The sequence below is a fragment of the Podarcis pityusensis genome (genome assembly GCF_964106645.2).
Source record: "Podarcis pityusensis genome assembly, chromosome: 1".
Lineage (NCBI taxonomy): Eukaryota > Metazoa > Chordata > Lepidosauria > Squamata > Lacertidae > Podarcis > Podarcis pityusensis.
The window spans coordinates 39092587-39116395 of NC_138028.1; the positions used below are offsets into that span (position 1 = coordinate 39092587).

The 23809-nt window shown below is 40.7% G+C and overlaps 1 protein-coding gene across 1 annotated transcript in view; it reads right to left on the reverse strand.

Moving 5' to 3' along the window:
* DPH6 (diphthamine biosynthesis 6) overlaps positions 1–23809 on the reverse strand; it is a 240207-nt gene that overhangs the window by 70433 nt on the left and 145965 nt on the right. The window contains exon 13 of the mRNA XM_080980137.1: positions 6502–6744. Within this exon, the coding sequence (XP_080836263.1) occupies positions 6502–6744 (243 nt within the window). The remainder of the gene's footprint in view (positions 1–6501; positions 6745–23809) is intronic.

Consider the following 23809-nt stretch of genomic DNA (forward strand, 5'->3'; position numbering starts at 1 on the left):
TCTGGGCAGATTCTCAGTGAGAGAGCAATGGTCTCCTTTCTTTGAAGCCCTTCAAGACCTCATTTCTTGAAATGGCAAAGTCAGGTGGTGAATGTTGAAAGAGGTAAGGCCATAACAGATAAAAAGAGAGATGTATCAGTATTTTCACTGGAACTCTGACGACTGCAAAACTGCAAACTTAAGGGAGGATTTCTCAAAACACACCAGTGAGGACTGGGCATGCTCAGTAGCCAAAGACTGCCAGTTTGGGGGGACAGACAGAGAGTACGTGGTGAGGGGAATAGAATGCCTTGCTTCCCCTTGCTAGAGTAAATATAACTGTCTCCATTTTAGCAGGTATCATGGAAATATTCACTATCTAAATAGGGTATGGGACCCTCTTGCTGAAAGATGTCCTGGAGGCAAGAGATTTTCCTGCTATGACATTTTACAGATGACACCATGCTGGAGGCACCTATTTCCAGCACTTCCATATGAACAGAGCTTGTTTAAAGCCCACCATCTGTACTAGAAATTGGCAGACCTGCATGAACATGTGAGATTCGGAATGGGTTGGTCCTGAATTGGCGAGGCCTGAGGGCTCATATGTTACCACTGGGGCAGGGCTTAAACATTCCCCTGCAGTCTGAGTCCTTCCCATAAATCCTCTTTCTTGGCTTAGCAAGAAACTTCCTTGCTATGCTCCCTCTCTCCACGCTCCCATCCACCTGCCACGAGCATGAATAACAGCACCACTCTGGAAAGCAGGACCTTGCCACAGGTATACCCTCCCCCTTTAGTACTATTGCTCAGAGTTCCACCCACCCATGCTGCCCTTCAGGATACAATACAGTATTTATTCATCCTGGTAATCATGAGTTTTGTTATTGTTTTGTTTATTTATCTGGCTTATCCTTAGTCTACTTTAGGAAAGCAGGGTACAATTAAAAGGTTCTTACAATAAAAATAATACTGAAATAAAGATGACACAAATGTGAAAGGGGAGTTCGAATCAATCCTCACCTTGTTCCCGCCAAACACTCTCTTCTGTCTCTCATGTATTAATCTCATGCATTTTTATACATTTTTTAAAGGCTATAGTTAAAGCCATTTAAGCCATGTCCTTCATTGTGCGCCATTTCATCGTTCTTTCAGTGACTATGTTCAATTATAAATGCTGCAATCTATGCAGCTTTCTCAAAATGTATAGCATAATTCACTGACCTATTTCCCCTGATTATTCTTATCTGTTTGCTTTTTTAAAAGCATTACAATCTTTTTATGTTCCTTTGTGGACCAGTTTCAAAAGGCACAGCAATTCCAAAGACATTTAGAGTTCTATCTAAGTGTGACCTGTGTTAAATATTTACGTTATAATTACCTCACAAGAATACAAAAGCGTGTTTTTTTTTTTAATTCTGGCCCTTGGGAAATGAAATTTGTAAGACACAAGATGAAAGTCTCACCCTTACTGGATGTTTTGTACATGAGCTCACAGGAATCTTGCTTTTTAAATGCTAGAGTCAATGAACATACACAACATTTCAATGCAGAATAAATGCCACAATCCTGATATGGCAGAAGATACTAGCTAATTATATCTATAACTTTTCAATGGAATTTATACGGGACCTCATAGAAGCTTATAGCAATATCTTTCAAACTAATTGGTTTCCCCTCAATAGCATGACCAGCTACATTAATATAACCACAAGAGATTTTCTAAAAAGGAGAGGAACGTGATTAATTTTTCTGCTGCTGTTCTGTGATTCTTCCAAGGATACAGTGATTGAGTGGATGCAATGCAAAGTCTAAGAGATCCGCATTGTCCCCAGGAGGTTCTTGTAGTTTCAGGTGAAGAGATGGGCCTAGCCTCTTTCCCATTTCCTCTTACTCTTCGGCTCCCACTCCCTAGCCATCCCACCCATTCACCACCTGCCCAATTCCTGGTTCTACTATGTTCCAATCCTCACCCTTGGCTCCCCCATCTTGATTTGCTACATCCATTTCCCTCCCTGCTTGGCTCCTTCCTGTCTCATCCCTTCCTTTGCTTGCTGCTGCAGCCGCCGCCACCAATGTATACATTCTCTGAGGCCAGGAGAAACAGCAGTTCAGCTGGGAGGTGACATAGGGATGGGGATAAAGGGAGGTAGGAAATAACTTCCAACTTATCCAGGCTTTCCAGATATAGTGGAATGTGATTCCAATGCCACCATCCCAAATAATCATCACTGTTTTCTTAGTACACCACTTTTCATGCAAAAAGAAAGCCAATACCTTTGGTTTTCGTTACACTCTATGTGACAAAAACAGAATGATCTGACCTGGCTTTTGTGCATCATATAATTGTAGAGTTGGAAGGGACCCTAAGTGTCAACTTGTTCAACTCCCTGCAATGCAGGGACCACAGCTAAAGAATCCCTGACCGATGGTCACTCAACCTCTGCTTAAAAACCTCCAGTGAAGGAGAATCCATCATATTCCATTCCAGTGTCAAACAGCTCTTACTTTCAGAAAGTTCTTTCTGATGTTTAGTCAAAATCTCCTTCCTTGGAATCTGATTCCATACAGAAGTGCTTGGTGAAGCAGTTTTAATAGTATGACGTGAATTATAACTGTAATTTGAATCATGCAAAAGTTTCTGACAAACAGGACAGGCAATTGCTCAGTGACTGGTGCAAGAGTCCCCAGTGAGTTTCATTATTTGATGAAAATTATTTATTTATCTATTGATTATTATTTTTAAAAAATAAATTAGGTTGCTTTTCCAGACAACACCCATCAAAAGCAAAAGAAAACAATAAATAAGATTAGAACCACTGCCTTCCATATCAAAACCAAATGTTATATTTATTGCAGCCTATGTATGGTCGCCAAAGAAGACAAAGAATTTATGCTACACATTTGCCTATGTGTGAAACGAGACAGTTCGCGTGCCATCATCCCCAATGCACCATGTTTTGTATCATTACACATTGTGTGATGATGCTATCACATTTAGCTTCTCATGCACTTAATTTCATTAGCTGGTCACTTGTCTGGAAAGGGCAACGAGGAGACAATTAGTTGAAGCTGGGGGACAACAACACCACACCTAGGAATCTTGGGAGTTTTTCACAGAGTTGCCCTTTATGTAACACAGCTCTGCAGTGTCCTTAAAGAGCTGTTAGTAAATGATAGAGTTCAACCACAACTCAATAATATGCCTGAGTGAATGAGAATGACCTCTTGCAACTAGTTGCTGCTATTTCATTATACTATAAACATTTGGAATCTTTCCATCCATCAATAATGCCATCTGTCCCATCCAAAATAAGTGGACTACAACCCATATGGTTTATTTTCTTTATATTGATAATTACAGGGAATGAGTTAGCAAAAATCACTCATAATATCATCATGCTAGATAATGACATTGTTACTTCTTTTTCAGTAGAGGAAAATGCAAACCATTTTTAAGAAGAGGAAATTCTAGGCCTGGGACAGGGCTCAGAAAGCTGCCTTATAATGAGTCAGAGCTTCTGGCTCACTTTTGTCCATGCTGACTGGCAGTGAGTGGCTCTCCAAGATTTCAGGTGGAAATCTCCCTAAGCCCTAGCTAAAGATACCCAAGACTAAACCAGGAACCTTCCACATGCAAAGCAAATGCTCTACCACTGAGCTGTCAGAGCCTCTGCCAAGAAACACGTCACAACCCTACAAAGAAAACAATATTCACATGGATATTAGGGTCTTCTGCTGGTTCTCTAACTGCGAAAAGGGAAGTTACAGGAAACCAGGCAGAAGGCCTTCTCGGTAGTGACACCTTCCCTGTGGAACGCCCTCCCTTCAGATGTCAAGGAAATAAAACAACTATTGGACTTTTAGAAGACATCTGAAGGCAGCCCTGTTTAGGGAAGTTTTTAAGGATTGATGTTTTTATTTTGTTTTAATATATGTTGTAAGCTGCCTGGAGTGTCTGGGGAAACCCAGCCTGATGTGCGGGGTAATAATGATAATAATGATGATGATGATGATAATAATAATAATAATAATAATAAATGCAGGTTCGTGAAAGGAATACAGATGGCTATCTTCAATGCTGTGTTTATTTTTAAATTATATTATACTGAGTAGGATTGATCCAAGAGCCTTGCAAGCTGTGAATACCTGATGGGCATGTGAAAATTAACTCAATTTCTGGGATTGGGATCCTGAACTTTCTTCTATTGCCCTTCTCTCTCTTCTGTGAATATGTATGCATCTCTCCAGGTTGACTGTTGTATGCGTCCATTGCCAAGGGGATACTCCTAAATTTTCAGTATGACCATATGCATCAACACACCACAGGACAAAAATAATAACAGAAGTAAGCTCGGTAACTGGAGCACTTTCTAAAGATTTTCCGGAAGTTTATTTTAGAAACCATGACGACATGATACCTTGCAGCCATAAAATGCCACTTCTAAATGACTTCATCTTAAATAAATAAATAAATAAATAAAGGGAAACACTAACTTTCTAAACTCTGTAAATCTAAACTTCATGAGATGATCCTCAGCTTACTTTTACTTTTACAGTGTATTTGACCATTATTTAAGCTGAATTGGTACTGTGTGCACACACACAATAGTGGTGGGAAATGTACTGCTATTTTGCTAGAACAGTTTTCGGCTTGTATGAAGCAATAGCAGTTACAGCAAAATGATGATGATGATAATTATCTTTGTTGTACTTGTTTCCTCTCCCATCCCAATAAGTAATTATGATATGGCAGATGTCAACAAGAATAAAGACCTGGGTGGATGGAGCTTGTAAGTGATGGAAACAGTCATTTGACAGCTAAAAAACTGCAGATGAAACTGAAGAGATGATCTAAAAAGAAAAAGATGGGTTTATTATTTCAGCAAACTTTATTTCAGAGTCAAGCCCTTTACAGGTGCCACAGGGTTGGCCTAGAGCAGTGATGGCCAAACTTGGCCCTCCAGCTGTTTTGGGACTACAGTTCCCATCATCCCTGACCACTGGGCCTGTTGGCTAGGGGTGGTGGGAGTTGTAGTCCCAAAACAGCTGGAGGGCCAAGTTTGGCCATCACTGGCCTAGAGAATGGTGATGGAGGAGAGGACTCGCCACAGACTTTCTAAAATACATGGTCAAATAAGCCTGAAAGGAAGCTTTAGATGCAAAATAAACTTATGTGCAACAGGATGGCGTGTGTCTGGGTTGTCAGCAGAGACTGCATTCCAGAAAGCTGTAGAGTGAGAAGTCAGGCAGTGTATCGGGAACATAGGGGCTCAACCTCTGATGTTCAAAGGTGTTGAGTCCGAGCATCTCAACCAGCTAGGAAGAATAACTCAGCTGGGAAGATGAATGGCAAGATGGGTGAAAGGAGGTAAACAAATAAGGGTCTTAGATGATGATCACAAGGTCCAGGTTGGTTCATATTGGGAGAGGCAGTCCTTGAGGAAATGCAGTCCTCAGCTGTTTAAGGCTTTATAGGTCAAAACCAGCACTTTGAACTGGGCCCGGCAACAAATTGGCAGCCAGTGCAGTTGGGACAGGTTTGGAGGTATATGCTCAAACTGTTTGGCCCTGGTGAGCAACCTGGTAGCTGAATTCTGCACCAGCTGAAGTTTCTGAATTGTCTTCAGAGGTAGCTCTATGTATAATGCCTTGCAATAATCTAACTTAGAGGTTACCAAACCATAAACAGCAGAAGCCCCAGTCTTATCTGGTTTGAGCTGCAGTTTACTGGCTCTCATCCATTACTGAGACGAGACTTTCACAATTGGTGCCAATTCCTTCAACTGCAGCCTCCCAGGAGTGTACCGGTAAATACCTTCTAATGAGGCTCCAAGGGAGAAGAGGGATGTGGAAAGATGGGTTGCACAATTGTGTTCTGCTTGCACAACCTTTGGATCCAACCCTCTATATCTACACCCAGTTGTTATGAATGTCATAAGATTCAATCTTAATAGACTGAAAGGGCAGAGATCCAGTGATGAAGGAGGAGTGGTTTTCATTGATTTCCCCTTCCTGATACAAACCTAGCCTTTGTCCCACGCTCCAGAGGGGTATATAACTGTGATACTTACTACTTTAAAACTTCTTCAGAATAAAATGAAACGTAGTCAGCAAAAGATGAACTCTGAAGTTATCTAAGTAAATAAGTGCAGAACCCATAAAGCATGATGAGAAACTAAACCACCCTCCTGAAGAAAGGATATGGGCTCATTGACTAAATACTGTACTTTTCAAAAAGTTTCCAGCTGGAGTTGGTTCTTTCAGTTATTGCTTTGGGGGATGAAGACAAACTTGGTGATGAATATATCTTTCTATTAAGCAATTTTCTGTTTCAATCGTGCACAGCCACTTATGAGCCAGAACAAAACAGCTCAATCAAACCTTATTATATCCGTCTTACTTGAACCCCAACGAAATGCACTGAGAATGTTCTGATATGACTTCAAGTTAGGAGGAAAATAACAAACTGTTATTTTCAAAGCAGGTGGGGAGGGGAACGAAAATTGATATTACATATACCTTTTTAAGTTCTCTTAATTTCTTCTGCCAAGCAGCTTGAGCGACAGGAATGTACTTGCTGTCAGTTACATAACAGTTTGCCATAAGTACATGGTGGAGTTCAGCATTGTGGCTCATGGCTTTGAGGACTTTTTCAACGTGGCTTAAGGAAACCAAGGCCTCTGCTTCTACACCTGCGCTGACAAGCTGCATCGTACACGGTACTAGGGCAATCTGCCCCGCACAGTAGAGAACATCTCCCACCTAGAAGAGAGGGAAAACAGTAGGGGGGGAAACATTAAGAAAAGTGGTGAAATTGTCTTCTACATTCACCGTGAGAGGATACTGCAAAATCATCTCTTAACATTCGTACAAAAGAAGCAAGAAAACCAGAGTAAAGGTCATTTCTGACAGGGATTTAGCTGCATCATAAAAAAGTACAGCACTGTAATAAGCTGGAACTTGAAAGTTAATACATGGAGGTCCATGTAAGCATAATCACCTTCAGACCAATCAGCAATGAACTGAACAGGTAAGGCTAGAAATATGGAAATTTAACCTCTCACAAAGTCACAATATTTCCAAGGTATCGATAAAAGATTGTGTCACATTTCAAGTAAATTTGTTTACAACCTGTCAACTCGCAAGTGCACAAAACAGGGGGTAGGGTGAGGAGGTACTGTGACATGTTCTAGTCAGCAACAATTCTCATTAATTTAAGGCAGACACGCCAGGGTCACCATCATTCCTTGTGGTACGTTGGCTCCAAACAGTAATTCTTCCCCTCCCTTCCCTCAGCGAATAAGACAATCTCACAAATATTTTTAAAGAGCCATTGGTTGTGTTTAGGGTTGAAAAGTTTTGCAATGCTAATTTGTCTGTGATTTGTGTACTTTTTATACACATATATTGCAAAATTTGCATAAGATTAAGCATTACTTTGCATTTAATTTAAATGAGCTATGCAAATTCCATTCACACAATATTCATATGAACTGAGGTATAAACAAATAACATTTCACTTATTTTTCTACCTTTACTGCCTTATCTGACAGGCTTGAGGCAGTTGTAGTATAGCCCAACTCTTGGATGCCCGTGTTGTGGTAGCGATGATAACAGCCTAGAGTTTTTATCGTTGTTTTATTATCTTATATACCAACTACACCCTTTTCTGGAGAAACTGGATCTAGCATCAGTCACTTACACCTTGGCCACCTCCAGGCTTGATTAATATATTGTAATTTACATAGATTGCTGCTTCTGAAAATGGTGTAGAAACATTTGTTGTTTCAGAATGCAGCTGCCAGGGCTTTCACCAGAGCCAAGCTATAATGCTACATTACACTTATCCTGCACCAACTTTACTAGTTACCAGTTCACTTCTAGACTTGATTCAAGGTGCTTGTTCTCCCCTTTCAAGCTCCAACAGGCTTGAGACTAGAGTAAAAGGTAGCCAATGTGTTGTCTTCAAATGTTGTTGGACTCAAACTCCCAGTCATAGAGTAAGAGTCCCATTAAATAATAAAAATGAGCCTCCCTGCACATGGCTATCAAGAAAATCCTTCCCCATGTCCCCATACAAATGGACACCAGGGGAAGACAGAATAGGTAAAGGCCTCCTTTAATGGCCAGAAGGTTCGTTTGTAATAGAGCCCTTCAGAAATTATGGTCTCAAGCCATAATGGGCTATAAAGATCATGATCAGCACTTGGAATTGTATCATAATACAAATTATCTTAGCATAAATTATTTTGGGGGAATTATTTGCAGAATGTGTGTGTGTGTGTGTGTTAAAAAAAACACAACCTGATGTCCTCAAAGACATGGCAATCAAACCATGTGACAAACCCATATGCAACTCCAAATCTGTCCTTATAATACTGCCTGTGTCTCACAGAAGACTCACACATGTAGCTATTGGAAGAATATGTTAAAACTATTTGGCAATCGAATTCTATGATTAGCAGCTGAAGAGGGGGAGGCAGCGGGAAAGAGAAAATATAATAGATCAACTGACACCCATCAACTATATTTTTAAGTTGTTTAAGATGTCTAAAATATTGTTTTGCATGCTATATATAACCCAAAAAATGGAAGAGAACGAAATGCAATTAATATTTTTGTTAAAAAGAACAAATGGTCTTTGTATGTGTGGGAGTGGGGAGGGAGGATGTGTGCTATTTAAAAATATGTGCCATTGAACAAGGGAGTCCAGCCAGCTATCAAGTGGCATATTGACAAGATGAGCAATGAATCCAGGAAGAAATTATTTGGAAGGGTGATATATTTCTTAAGAAGGGTTTTTTCCCAAAGTTAACTCAATAGACAAGGCGAATCCCCAGTGCAGGTCATTTACATTATTCCACTAAAAAATAACTTCCTGTTTGACCTCTATTTTAAATACACCCCCCACCCCGAACATTAATTATCAGTTTGAAAGAGCTGTTCAACCAGTTCATTTCCCCTATTCTTGAACAGATTGTTTGAGACATAATATGAATACTAATTACTGATAAAATATCTGTCAGTGTTTTGAAATATGTACCAAGATAACACCGTCTTAAAAGTCTCCTGGATACTTCTGGTAAAATTAACCCATATAATGCCCCCCCCCCCCAAAAGTTGTAAACAAATCTTAAGAGCAATTTGAAGAAAACTGGCATAACTTTTGGCATCAATTCTGATATATCTTCCTTGCTTTCTGAAATAATACGTTGTCTCTTTACAAATTCTAAGATGGCAAAGTGAAAGGTAACAGAAAAGCACACAACTCAGTGGTTTAGGTAAGAAAATGCCATTGCCTGACTGGAAGTCTGTTGCAGGAGCAGAGCTGCAGTTCTGGACACAGCCCAGAATAAGGTATAAGGCCAATTCAGATTTCACTTTTTACAAAATGGCTTCTCAGGTGTTACTTATTTCAGTTGCATGCCTATTACAAATTGACGCTAGGGGGTGCTGTATCCAAAACATGCACTATTAATTTATTTCATCTATATATGCATACCTTCTTCTAAGGAGCCCAGAATAGTCTACATGGTTTTCCCTACACTTTCAATCTGTGCAACCACCAAGCAAGGTCAGTAGGCCAGTAGTTGACTATAGACAGGTGGTGGGAAGGGGTTTTGCCCAAGTGAGAAGATGGAGGGGACGGTGAGAGGTGTAGTGGGGTTGTCTTCAGGGAACTTTGTGGGCACGTCCTGAGAGAATGTGTCAGGATGAGAGAATGAGGCAGGATGAAGGGTGCCCACCAGAAATGGTCATGCCATTGGCTGGCAGCTGGTGGCATGACTGAGGAAGGGTGGGATGATAAGGTTTACCTGGGGTGCATAACTGATACCTGGGTAGGAAAATTGGGGAAGGGGCTGACTTGATCCTGCTTTGCCTACCTGGGCACAGCACCAGCCTAGACGCAAGTGTTGGAGGAGACATGTTGCAATAATCCATCACGATTAATTCTATTAGCACTAGGAAATTGTTCCACGTAGGGGTGGTGCTACAGAGCCTACATTTGTGGTTGGGTTATGGAGACAGGTTAGGGAGGCTGTTGGTGTGGTGCCCACCTTGTTGCCTAGCAGATTCCCTGAGCTGGTCAAGGTGATCTCCACTGTGATATTAGATCACTCCAGTAGCCCAGTGTTTCCCAACCTTGAGTCTCCAGCTGTTTTTGCACTACGACTCTCACCATCTGTAGCTAGCAGGACCAGTGGGCAGGGATGATGCGAATTGTAGTCTGAAAACAGCTGGAGACCAAACACCAGTCTAGTTGACTACCTCAAAGCAACATAAGACTGTCTCAAGATGCTGGTAGCCTGATGCGCAGACCTGAATTTTCCCAGTCTACAGTGTTTCCAACCCTATACCGTGCTGGCTTTCCAATTTAGCTGTTGCAAGTGCCAATATGTTTTGCGGGTGCTTTGCACATTTTGACATATCCTTTAAGGTGGACAGCAGAGGAAAGCCTCTGTAGAGTAACACTTTCATAGCTGCCCTTCAAGGGCCAGGGCACACACAAAGTACTAACAGCCGGCTACGACGCCAGGCTAAAATTTGCCTAGCCTTGATTTGGAAGCATTCCTGGAAGCAAAAGCAGCATTTCACTCACAAAATGACATAAAGAAAATAAAGGACTACTCTCTCTCAGAGTTGATAATGGCCATTTAGAAACTTCTCCAGCCAACTTGGCTCAGCCTCTCAATAGTCCCAGAGCTACGGGGAGAAAGGCAGAGATCAGGAGGGGTCCTCCACAGACAGCTTCATTTTAAATATATGCAAATTGTATGAGTAAATTTATCAGCTTTGACACTTTTTCCAAGCAGACAAGGTCAGGCCAGTCTAAAGGTAGCATTGTTAACCCTTCCAGAAGACTAAAAAAGCTCTTTATATCTGCATCTATTCAGGCCCACAAGCAAGGCAAGGTGTACTGCCTCCTACTCTTTTATGGCACTTCTGTGGGGACTCCAGGGTGACCATTGCTGGTTGTGGAAAGGCCTCCCTTGCCAGAGTTGGCAAAAGCCTTGGAGCTTTTGCGACGTGGCTTATTCAGGGGAGTAAGCCTCACAATTAATGAAAATGATTCCCCTTTCTCATTCTTTACACATCATGGCTGGCCACATACAGCCACATCCCTCAAGCTTTGCTAGGTTCCTTAAATGTGCCTACTGCTCACTGCCCATGAATCCAGCCTAAACTAAACCAGTGCCTGGCTTTAGGAAAACCCAACTCTGTCCAATCTCAAAAGTTCTCTCTGGAAGCCAGCATTTGCCTCCCTAGCTTTGTTTTGGCCAGGTGAAGACAGACTAGAAAAGGTTCATTCCCCACAAAAGGCAGAAGGGTCCTTTTGGGGGATAAACCACAACTAGGGAGCTCTAGTGTGCCTTGGGGAAACTGGTAGAGTATACGAATAAATTAATCAACGAACTTAGATCAACATTCCTCCTTCCAAGCAGCACCCAATGGCAGCAGCCTGTCTCTCTGCCTCATAAGCTGAGCATTCCAATTGTGCTTGATGGTGTGTCCAAGTCTCCAAGTCTGTCTGAGAGTCACTCTAAGAGTGCATGCCCGCTCCCCATCAAAATGGCATGGCCAGTGCAGCCTCTTACACTAAGGCACAATGGACAACCTCCTCTGGGGTCATATAATGCTGCGGTACCTCCACATGGGCACTGTGGAGTGTGTCCTCAGACAGGCAAGATCCAAGCTTTAATTCAGAAAAAACAGTGTGCCTCAGTTACCAGTTTAGACTAGAACTGGCAGTCCATGCTGAGTCCAGCTCACCAACCTATTCCATCCACCTGCACTAGAGGTCAGGGAAAGGTACTGTGGGGGAACAGAAAGCTGGGGGAAGTGGGGGGGGGGAGGCAGGTCAGACTGTCAATGTCTGGGAGGAAGCAAACAGAAGCAAACTCATTTGAGATGCTTTGGGGACCATAAACTCAAAGTACACTTCCATAGTTGTTGTTTTATCATTTCTCTTCCCTGCCTAATCTCACCAGTCCAAGTAGATATTCTGGGTGGACACTGGCATGGAGACTCCAGTCTGCCAGGGCTACCCAGTCAATGAGCAGCTTTCAACCATGAAGACTTGCGTGTGGAGGCACTGCTGGGTGGAAGGGTTTCCAACTGCCTCCCATGTTGGGACAGTCACATCCCTTGGGGTATGTCAAACTGTCTACAGTGGACTGGGTATCTGAAACAACACTGTTGGCAAGGAGGTAATCCCAGTTTTTATGGGGGTAAAAAAGAACTTTCTAATGAACGTCATACAAAAGGAGTTATCACAACATATTGCGCCAAATAACTTAATAAATAATGATAAGTTTTCAACTTTCCCTCTGTAGCCCACACGTGAAGGCAAGTAGCCTTGTTAACGAGGTCTTCTTGACCAATATTTCATATCCAGCAAATGTATCACCAGCAAATTCTCTATGGAAACAAACCGCAAAGACTCATGTTGCTCACCTGTGTGCAACACATGCTTTTTCAGCAAAACATTTTCTTCTCATGCCTCTTTTTGTTCCATGAACATAGCTCTCCACATCAGAGCTTTCCAAACTTTTCAATGTTGGTGACACACTTTTTAGACATGTATCATTTCACGGCACAGTAATTCAGTTTTACTAGCAAACCAAAGGTTAAAGCAACCCCTCCAGCCCCGAGAGAGAAGCTCAGGGAGCATTTGCACGACACGCCAACACACGAAAGTGTTGCGACACACAGTTTGGAAACCTCTGCTCTACATAGTTTGGGTCACATTTAAGACCTAGTCATTAGTAGTAATGGAAGTTTCATACTCCCTGCTTCTTGTTGACACATTTGCCTGGTTCACACAAAGGCTATGGTTTACAGGCAATGTATTAAAATAAAGATGTTGCTTCTGTAGATTTGGCAAGTAATATCATGGCAAAACACATGGAAAGACCTAAGACTATTTAAGTGGCAAAACACATGGAAAGACCTAAGACTATTTGTTGATGGATGGCCATCCTGACTCGGCCCCAGACACACTGACCAGATGTTTGGAAGCTGTGGCTGGATGGTTACGTGGGAGCCGGTTGAAGCTAAATCCTTCGAAGACAGAGGTCCTGTGGCTGGGACGGGGCGATATGGGATTGGGGGGGCAACTCCCATCTCTTGTGGGGGCGCAATTAGTGCCAGCACCGTCCGTTAAGAGTTTGGGTGTAATCTTCGACACCTCCCTTTCCATAGAGGCGCAGATTGAAGCTGTAACAAAGGCGGCATTTTTCCATCTCCGCCAAGCTAAGCAGTTGGCTCCTTACCTCTCTCACCCTGACCTGGTCACTGTGATCCACGCGACGGTCACCTCCAGACTGGATTATTGTAACTCGCTCTACGTGGGGCTGCCCTTGAGACTGACCCAGAAACTCCAGCGGGTGCAGAATGCTGCAGCGAGATTCCTTACGAGGTCTTTGCTGCGAGATCACATTCACCCGGTGCTACACCAGCTGCACTGGCTCCCGGTGGAGTACAGGATCAGGTTTAAGGTGCTGGTTTTAACCTTTAAAGCCCTATACGGCCTAGGACCCTCGTACCTACGGGACCGCCTCTCCTGGTATGCCCCACAGAGAAACTTACGGTCTTCAAATAAAAACATCTTGAAGGTCCCAGACCACAGAGAAGTTAGGCTGGCCTCAACTAGAGCCAGGGCTTTTTCGGCTGTGGCTCCGATCTGGTGGAACACTCTGTCACAAGAGACCAGGGCCCTGCAGGACTTGACATCTTTCCGCAGGGCCTGCAAGACAGAGCTGTTCCACCAGGCCTTTGGCCAGGGCACAGCCTGACTCCCTCCCTCGGCAATCTTCGCGGAACTCTGGCCCAATGGTTGCCCGTGGCCTGAATTAATTAATTTTATAATGAATGATTTTAGAGTGTTGTTTATGCTATACTTTTATACTGTTTTATTGTTGTTAGCCGCCCTGAGCCCGGCTTCGGCTGGGGAGGGCGGGATATAAATAAAATTTATTATTATTATTATTAAGTGCAAATAGTATTTGCTGGATTTAATCGAATAGAGCCCATTGATATACACTGGGCTATATGATCAAAAAATTTTTTACATTATTAACAGTGGCTCATCACTACCAGCATTTTAAAATAAATAAACTGAAACGAAAGTAACCAAGGCATTAAATGACAATATATATTATTTGCCCGGTTCACCTGTCTCTAAAATAAAAAGTGGGCAATATACAATAAACTAAACCTTTGTTCTTGCACGCTGCTATCTGAATGACTGCTGCCCTTTAAGAGGTTAAAGTTCACAGAAGATTCAGCAGTACTGATTACCCCCTCCCCCAAAAATAGCCCTACATTACAGTTCAGTCAAGGTAAATAAGCACAACTGACAATGTGTTAATTGGCCGCCTCTGGTCAGCCATGTGTACCTCTGACCTTATAGAGGGTTTAAATCAATTAAAACTTCAGGCAATAAAGACCTCTTGCTGATTAAGTTAGATAGAAATTATCTTTTCTAAAGGGATTACAGCTTTAAGGTGGTGAGCCTTTAATTTAATATATGGTAATTCCTTCTTCCTACGTCCCTCGTATTTAGCTAATGGCAATGAAATTGCATTTGGTAATGTGGAATCTTTTATTGAACTTTCCAGGGCAAACAGAGTTTTCAGAAAGTTTTTACTTAAATAATTGGTGCATGTTCAATAATTTAAGAATGTGTGAATCCGTTTTGCTATTGTGTTTTGTTCTGCTTTTGGGGGGTAGATGTACAGATTCACAGCATGTCACGTGCAGGCTTTGTATTTATGATATACGAACTGAATAATATCATTTCTCCTCTCCCTGTGAAATAGCCAAAACAGTCCTATATTTGGAAAACAAGGAGATTGTTTTTCATTAGACATGCAATATAAAAAACTGGTTTTCTACTAAATATTTTTGATTCACATCTATGGGTCAGTTTGTATGAAATGTTTTCAACTGGAAAGTGCTGATGGCCTGTTAGGACCCTTCTCCTCTGCTTCAATTCCTTCCCTTCCTAGATTGTTACTGCATTTGAACCAGGCAAGCACTGGTCTGCTTAAACAAGAAACAGAGGGAAGGAATCTGAGCATGGGAGTGGGGGACCCACAAGAGATTGTTCAATCCTGCAGTGTGCTCCTGGTCCTCAAAACCATGTTACATGTGAATTGACCCAATCATTTGAGTCTCTTTTGATATGAAATATATGTGTTTCAGTTAAAATTCATGAATCAAATTAACTCACATGAATATCCCTGAATCTGAATTAAGAGTGACCAGAGCTGATTGCTCATAGTGATATGCGGTGATCCAGGGAAAGCAATAAGTGCACAGATCTGTTCTATCAGAGGTACAACATGCTGCTGCATAAAGGAAACCCAACCTACATGCAGCACCAAGTTCAGTACAAAAGTAAACATTCCAAAAGCAGATTCTAACTCAAGACACAGTGTGGCTTCCAGTCATACACGTTAATGCTATTCAACCTTACTCCCTGGGTAATTCCTCGATTAAACTTTGATTCATCTAACAATCCAATTCTTTGTGGAGCTGGACTGCAAAAGTGAATTCCATAAGTTATTTCATGTTGACAGGGTGATCTTCCACCATACCTGGCTGCCATTTTATTCCCTTGCAGGATTCCAAACATGCTTTTGTCCCTATATGGAACTCCCATGGAGGGCTGGAGAGTTGTAATGGAAAAACAGAAGGAATTAAATACCACCACCCATACCCTGTCTCTCCACTCCTAAACATCTGTTAAGAAGCCGCTGTTCCTTAAAAAAGCCATCAAGGTGCTGTTACATATATCTGCATGGAATGTGCTTTAAGTTGCTCAGCTGAGATGCACCAAGTCTTTCTCTGCCAAAACATAGTGACACATGACAGAACAGTGAGAAGTCATTATTTCAAAAAAGCAAGACCACTGATCCCATTCACTTACTAAGCAACCTGACTTTAAACACTACAGAACCAATTAAGGCAGAATCTATAAACTGTCTAAAGTTTTAAAGCATAATTAGGGCTGTGTGTACTTCCTCCTAAAGGATCTGAGTGATATACAAATGAAAATAAACATTAATTAAAGTTTCAGTCTAAACAAATAAATAAATGTGTCCAATTTTTAAACAGACAATGAAGACTGAGAAGAGGAGTACCAACTACATTAAGGCATAAAGAATTCAGTGTTAGAAATAAAATAGTAGGCTAGTCAGACTTGACAGCACGTTAAGATATAATTCTGGAACTAATGAGTAGAAGAAATGCAAGAGCTTCTGGATTTTAATAGTATATGATACAATCACTGAAGAAAATAATTTAAATCAGCATGGATATAAACATTTTTTAACTAGCCAGGGGAATAAGAGAAGTTTAAATGAAAAATCCCAACATATTAACTTGGGACAGGAGTTTAGTGGGGTGCCGTAGGGATTGATGCTAGGTCTGATTTTGTTTAACATCTTCATTAATGCAATGGAAGATGGGATTAGCGGCATACTAATGAAATCCACAGAGCACACTAAGTTGCAGAGTGTTATTAACATAAATGAGAAAAGAGAAATAATACCAAAGGCTCTAGACAGGTTAGAAATGCCAGCTGGAGACAAAAATATGAGATCTGATGGGTGAATGAACAAAATCCAACTCCATAAAATTTCTGAAAACATGTAAGGATGGAAGAAAAACTGGTAGAAAGATGAAAGTGACCTATAACTATGGTGATAACGGACAGCAATCTGGCCATATTATTACACTGGATTACTGGTTTTATGTTTAAGACATCACAATAAAAAGGAGGGAGGTGATGGACATAATAGATTACAGCCTCCAGTTTTGGAGACTTCAGAACCAGATGATGTTGGAGAGAATTTATAGCAGAGGAACAAAGCAGCCCCTGAAGGTCCTGGCTGATAAGGAAAGGATTTTAAGAGGAAAGCTAATGACTAAGAGAACCTAATAATGACAATCATATTTTGAAGATGTGCCCACTATGGAAGGGGGAGGGGGAATTACAGAGACAAAGAAGTGCATTGAATGCTGTGAGATGTCATCATTATTATTTACTGAATTGATGTTTGCTAACAGAAGAATACAGACAATATGGATCATTGCCCAAAGGAAGCATATATCATATGGAATATATATTCTGCAGACCTTATGTGACTTCCATCAGGTTCATTTTAAGACATCACTTTGGTGATGTGAAAAGTTTTGTAGTGTAGAGCAAAACTGGCAAAAAAACAAAATCACCTCCCTTCCTCTTCTGTTAGTGGATGTCTCTGCTGGATCAAAAGCCCTTTAATGAGTGTTAGTGCACCAACTTCATTATTTTCCCTGTTTTTATACTGAACCAAGCATACAGAAAGTGAAACAAATAATAGAACATGGTGCAAATAATATTTAGGTGTTGGCTTTTGAACTTTCATATCAAGAATGAACCTCAGAAATATATAAATGCTCATGGCACGAAAATAATACTATACTATATTCTGTATAGGATAATATCATTTGTAAAGAGAGATGTATATATACTTTTAGCGTCTCCCATTCATACATCTCATTCTTAGAATCTCATATAACTCTGTCACTTGAACAGTAAAAATTACTTCTAAGAAAACTTTGGCTTCTTGCGCCGTATATTAAAACCTTTACTTCAGGATTGCTACAATAAAAAAGCCAAGGATAGCTGACCAAAAATTTCTAAACTGAAGTTTCCATTGACACTTCCATTCAAGGCTGTGACATTATACAGGAAACTTGGCATTCAAGGAGACTTGAGATTGCAGTCATAAAATTTAATGAAGAATGAGTTAGATTTTTGCCATTCCCTACCTGTCTTTACTCTGCCAACTATCTCCCTAAATTAGTGTGATTATAAACAGAAGAGGGATGGCTGGGCAGCCAAAATATTCTGTAAGAAAGGTGAAAGCAGTACATCACACCACAGTAATTCACAGTGTATGAAACACATTAACAGTGTGACACACTATTCTCATAGTCAGATGCTCTCTCCCAGCAGACACTTGACTCTCTAAGCTAACTCAAGAATCTGTCTCTCGCAGACGTTGGTTCTTTCAAAATGCTGACTGGGGAGAATGATGAGATAGGCAGCAAGCTACAACTTTGTTTGACTTTAACGTTGACCATTCTCAAAGGGGAAGCAGAGTACTAGAAATCCTTGAACAGATTAGTGTGGGGAACAGTTCCACATCTCCCTAGCACCCAGTACAGACAGAATATAAACTAAGGTCAGTGCAGGTTAAAACACGTCGTGTTAGAAGTGGTTAGATTTTGATAAATATCATTTGGTAACACTATGTATTTAAGGAACATTTTCAAATTCATACCAGCTGGAACTCTGGTTTCCTCTATGATTCTGTCAAGGATTAACTAAATTTTAGAACTCATCCAGATGGGAGAATTCCATGCAGCTGGTTCGGCACGTTAGGACAAATCCCAGAGTGCCAAAAGCAGTCCTAGCAAAAAGACAACACACTACTTTGCGCAAAGCTTTTTGTGCAACATTCCTTCACATGGACCGCAGAGTTGTGCTGACCCCTTGTTCCCTTCTCTGCTGTTTAGACAGGTGTGATAAGGAAAAGGGGCTGACACAGTTGCCAGCTGTTTAAATGGATGCACAGAGGCTGCACTATAACAAAGAAAAATGAATAGCTGGGATAAAGGAAGTCCAGAATTGACCTTGAACCACCAAGCTCTAGACAATACGCATGCTGAGACACCAGTTGCTTCCTTGATTGTTAAGTGAGCTGTAGTCAATGACATTTCATTTAATTTCTCTGCTGCAGACCCAGAGCACAATGCCTTACAAACCGAATAGTGAGAACACAAGAAGCACTGCTAGATTAGAAAAAGTGTCTATCAAGACCAGCATCCCTGTTCCCACAATGGCCCACAAGATGCCTATGGGAAGCCCAAAAGCAGGACATGAGTGCAAGAGCATGGCTAGGATTATTCAGCTTCGTTTAAATGAACACAGTAGCCTTTCTTAGGGAAACTCAGGTGCAAGGTTGTTTAAGCAGAAAGTGTAAGTGTAACAAAACACACACAGGTGGTCTTGCTGCTTTGTACTTGCCACTAACAATTAGCTCAAGAACTACCTACAGGAGCAGCAGAAAGACAGAACACAATTCCCCTTAGGATGCTACACTTACACAAAGCTATGCTTTGTATTTTGAAATCCAGTGACAATAATCAGTTATTGCAGTATTGTTCTTCAGGGTCTCCATTTGTAGCTTGTTGTGAGCAGAAAGTTTACTTTATGCATCTCAGGTGAGATGGGAGCTACGCCTAATGCTGTCATGGAGCTTTTGGGCCACATTCCTTTTTCTTTCTAAAGTATGTTTTTATTACATTTTAACAGTAAGTACAACAAACATCACGTTTCTCAAACATAGCTGCAAAATAACAAAAGGGTCAGATGAATATATTTCCCTAAAGCCAACAGACTGTGAAGGTACAGGGAACAACAGACACAAAGCCCACCACTGCTACTGCCACACTTCCAAGATCGTTAAAGGAATAAACACACTGATTACAATCCATAGTATATAATGCATATGAGACATCTATCTCGCTGTATCTGACATCATTGGCAGAAGAAGTGTAGGCAAATTTACCTGTCTAGAATTTGAGAGGGCTTCCACATTGGAAATAAAGGAGACCATGGTGCTGTAATACTTTTTTTTTTTTTTCAAAATGAGGATGATTCATTTGTTTAAGCCACCTTTCATCAGCCTTCCCGAGTATGTTTTTACATAAACAGTGCCGCCCAAATTTTATTACACCAGTGCTCTTTAGATGGTTGTGTGGAAACCTACCAATCACGTACTATGCAGGACTTTACTGCAGTATACAATTGTTTCACAATATATTTATGCAGAAAGAATTTGGTTCCAAATAATGAAGCACCATAGCTTTGGGAGCCATCTGCAGTCTAAAGTGGAGAAATTCATGGAAGGAATCAGCAACCACATTTCAGATCTCCTGCACAGTTGGCCAATGCCCCCAGAGGGGAAAGTGCAAACTACCCTGTGAATGTGACTGTGAATGCAAATTAAGGTTCTGCATTAATCTGCACCTTTGGCATTCAACTATTCAGGACCAATTCTCACTTTATGCTGAGTTTCCCCATCCCATCCAGCTGACAGAATCACCCCTGCAATCCTGAGTGATCTAAAGCCATCTGAATTTTGATACTTGTGGCATCTTGGTACTTTCACATTTCTATTAATAGAAAAGGAATTGGCATGGGCAAGATTTATCAAGGTGTACAGAGCTGCTTGCCTCTTCAGCCTGTTGAGATGAGTAAGAACACCTCTGTCTTCAGCCTTTAGAAGTAGATAAAGTCAACTCTATGTCACAAAAGTGGTTAACTAACATTTGTCATCGTAAGTGGTTCCAATAACATACCATGATTTTACTTGGTATTGGGATGATTTTGCCTAGATGGTAATTATTTTAGAATAAACAAACCAGGAATTTTGACATCTTAATTATAAAAAAGAAATGAAAGCAATGATGGGGTACAGGGAAACACCAAAACATAAATGTTCTAGGAATTACAGTTGCTAGTTAATAGAGTGATATGATTGCTTATTTTGCAATCTAGTCATTCTGATTTTGTAAATCAATAGCTAAATTAATTCAAAGAAAAGGCTTGATTGGTGTCTTCATTTAACTGGTGCTTGAAGTTTTGCTATAGGGAATTTTTAAGCAGGTGAGTAAATGCCTGAACAAGAAATGTATTGTATAAAACATTGGCATATAACATATATATGTCAATAGCTCAGCAGCTTACCCAGGAAACTGAGAGTTAACCTGTGTATCCCATATATTTTTAAAAGGTGGAAATAAATCTGCTATGGGGAACTGGTTTGATAGACCTTTGAAGGTCTTCAAAACACTCGGTAATATGTTATTCACTAAAAATATTCCCACAATTCTCCCATCTCCCATCATTCCTTGCCTTAAGATTCAACTGTCAACTTTGATGTGCCTTTTAAAGTACCCCTCCAAGCCTGAAAAACCATGACTACAGACCACAGAAGAGAACTCTTTGCTTTGAAACTATCTGATAAATCAGAAGATCATTTACCTGCAAGCATTATTTGGTGAAGCTAAAGCGGCACATCAACCAGTAGCATCTGAAGGCTGAGGCAGCAAAACGTCAACAACAAATTGTCATTGGCATTACATTTATGAACCTTCAAACAGCATCAGATCTTTTCCATGGGAAACCAGATCAGGTCAGACTGGAGCTGAATATTTCTTAACAAGCTAACCATCAAAAGAACTTACGTTTTGAATAAAAAGGCTATCATTTGTTGATTTGAATATCAAAGGGATACACTGCAAACTCCCAGTCTAGAAAAACCTCCCTAAGCTACACCAGACAGGTGTTTAATAATCTATTATTAAGGCACTATTTTAGGTTACTCAGAATTATTAAAAAATAGCTGTAACTGTGAAGCTGCAAATGGGACTGCACAAAGAAATGAATGCTATTAACATACTATTAACAATTCAAAAGAATGAGTTGACATACCAATCAAACTTGTTAATTGACTGTCAATGGCCTGTCCCTGAATATACAACATGACTGCATTATATATTTCAAATGCTGACAGGAAGACAGTTTCATTTGCATTAACTTCATAAACTGATCAACAACCAAACTGCCACATACATTTATAATGGGAAGCTGAATCATTTCAATATTCATGGAGCTCTGTAATTGTAAATTAGGTACTGGCAAACAATATAATACTGTATGTACTCTAAAATATCCTAAATTTCCCTGACCTAGTTCCTTTGTTATTCTAAAAGAGCAGTGGGAAAAGTTGTGCATCTCAGAAATTATTTCCACAGTAATTTTTGGCCTTATGAAAAATCCGTTTGCTATTTAGTTTGCAGCCAAGGTTTATAACTCCACTCTTGCATAACTACGCTACGAACAGACAGACAAGGTAGTATTCATTTTTCTGGCCTTAGTTCCAGGATCTGTAAATGGCATTAAAAATAAGCCAAAATGAAAAACAACAACACTAGTTTATGCTTCCTGTGTTTCAATATCGAGTAAACACTCGTGGCCAGCAAATAAATACCAAAGCAAAAGGAAGCAAAGCATATTTGAAATGCACTCCCCACATTTAATTATCTTGAAAATCTTTGTGTAGACTATGGAAAATATCTACAAGTTATCGACACAAGTTTAGGCACCCAAGTAGTAACTACTGCTGCAATCCACAAACCCAACTAAATTGACACCATTCCCCTTTTCAGAGCAGGACAAACAACCAAGCTCCAATGAAGGCCTTGCAACAGTTCCCAAGCAATGGCTACAACCTAGGGTAATTCTATTCTTTCCACAGACTATCGGTGTAGTGGGGCTTAGATACAAGACAGTGAAATCTTCTGATATCTAGGTACAGTGGTAACTCGGGTTACACACGCTTCAGGTTATATACGCTTCAGGTTACAAACTCAGCTAACCCAGAAATAGTGCTTCAGGTTAAGAACTTTGCTTCAGGATGAAAACAGAAATCGTGCTCCAGCGGCGCGGCAGCAGCAGCAGGCCCCATTAGCTAAAGTGGTGCTTCAGGTTAAGAACAGTTTCAGGTTAAGAACGGACCTCTGGAAAGAATTAAGTACTTAACCTGAGGTACCACTGAATGACTAAAATTTATCGGTCACCTATTCAGAGGCACATGTAGAAGTGACCACATGCTGCTAACAATAGCAGTTATTTAACATATTTTCCCCCACGCTATTTCACCCGTAACGTTAGCTCTTGCAATTACAGAGAACATACTTCTATCATTAGAAGCCAAAAAACACACACATTAAACTTTGATCCCTCTCTTAAGCAGGTTTACTTGGAAGTGCTATGCCGTCGATAGTGTTTGTTTTCAAATAGGTGTGCTCACGGTTGCATTCGTTTCACAACTTGCAAGTGTACAACAGGCATTTCTGCACACCCAGCTCCATGCTCCAAACCTTATTCCTCTTCTGGGTGACAGTGTTATTTATGTTCCCAAGCCACAGTGGGAGGAGATGAAGGGCAGAACTCCGTTCCAGTCTCATATCAGCAGTTAGATGCCACACATTCTACATAAATACAATTTGCATTCTAGTATTTATTTCTTCTCCCCACTCCTTGCAGCTTGATAACTTTTTGAATTGTAGCATTTATGCCTTGATTGGCTCTTTGCTAGAGAGCTGTCTGCTGTTGTTAAGGCAAATTTCAAAGTTTGACGACAAAAGGGTTCCATTTTATAGCATCTACTTGTCAGGGTGTGTTGGACTACTTGTGTGCCAAACTTCAACTTTTTATGGCTTGGATCCATGGGTGCACAAAGACACAACTGCTCGTGCACCATCTCTGTGTGTGTCCCTGATTTGTTCTTTGTTAGAACACTAATGGAAAGGTATTTTCTCCTGAAGTGGGCATTACATTTTAAATATATACAACAGCTAGAGCCTCTGTGTTTCTCTCTAAAGGTGCCCAGTAGCCATCATGTGACATTCTATCCTTTGAGGAAGCTATCAAAGCTAATATCTCTAATTTGTACCATGTGTAATCCTCCCATAATAGCATTTCAAGATGATTTGGTATTATCATCCCAGTGATTTACTCTCTTCAGATTTTGCAAAGGATTTATAATTTTTGTCAGTGCTTTTCACTTTACATATTAATTGGTAGAACAATAGAAGTGATTATTTCTCTCTGTTGGTATTATATTTCTATTACAGATAGCGGAGTGGTATTAGTTCAGCTGTGCCACTGTCCAGAATTAGATTGAACTTGCAGTTACAT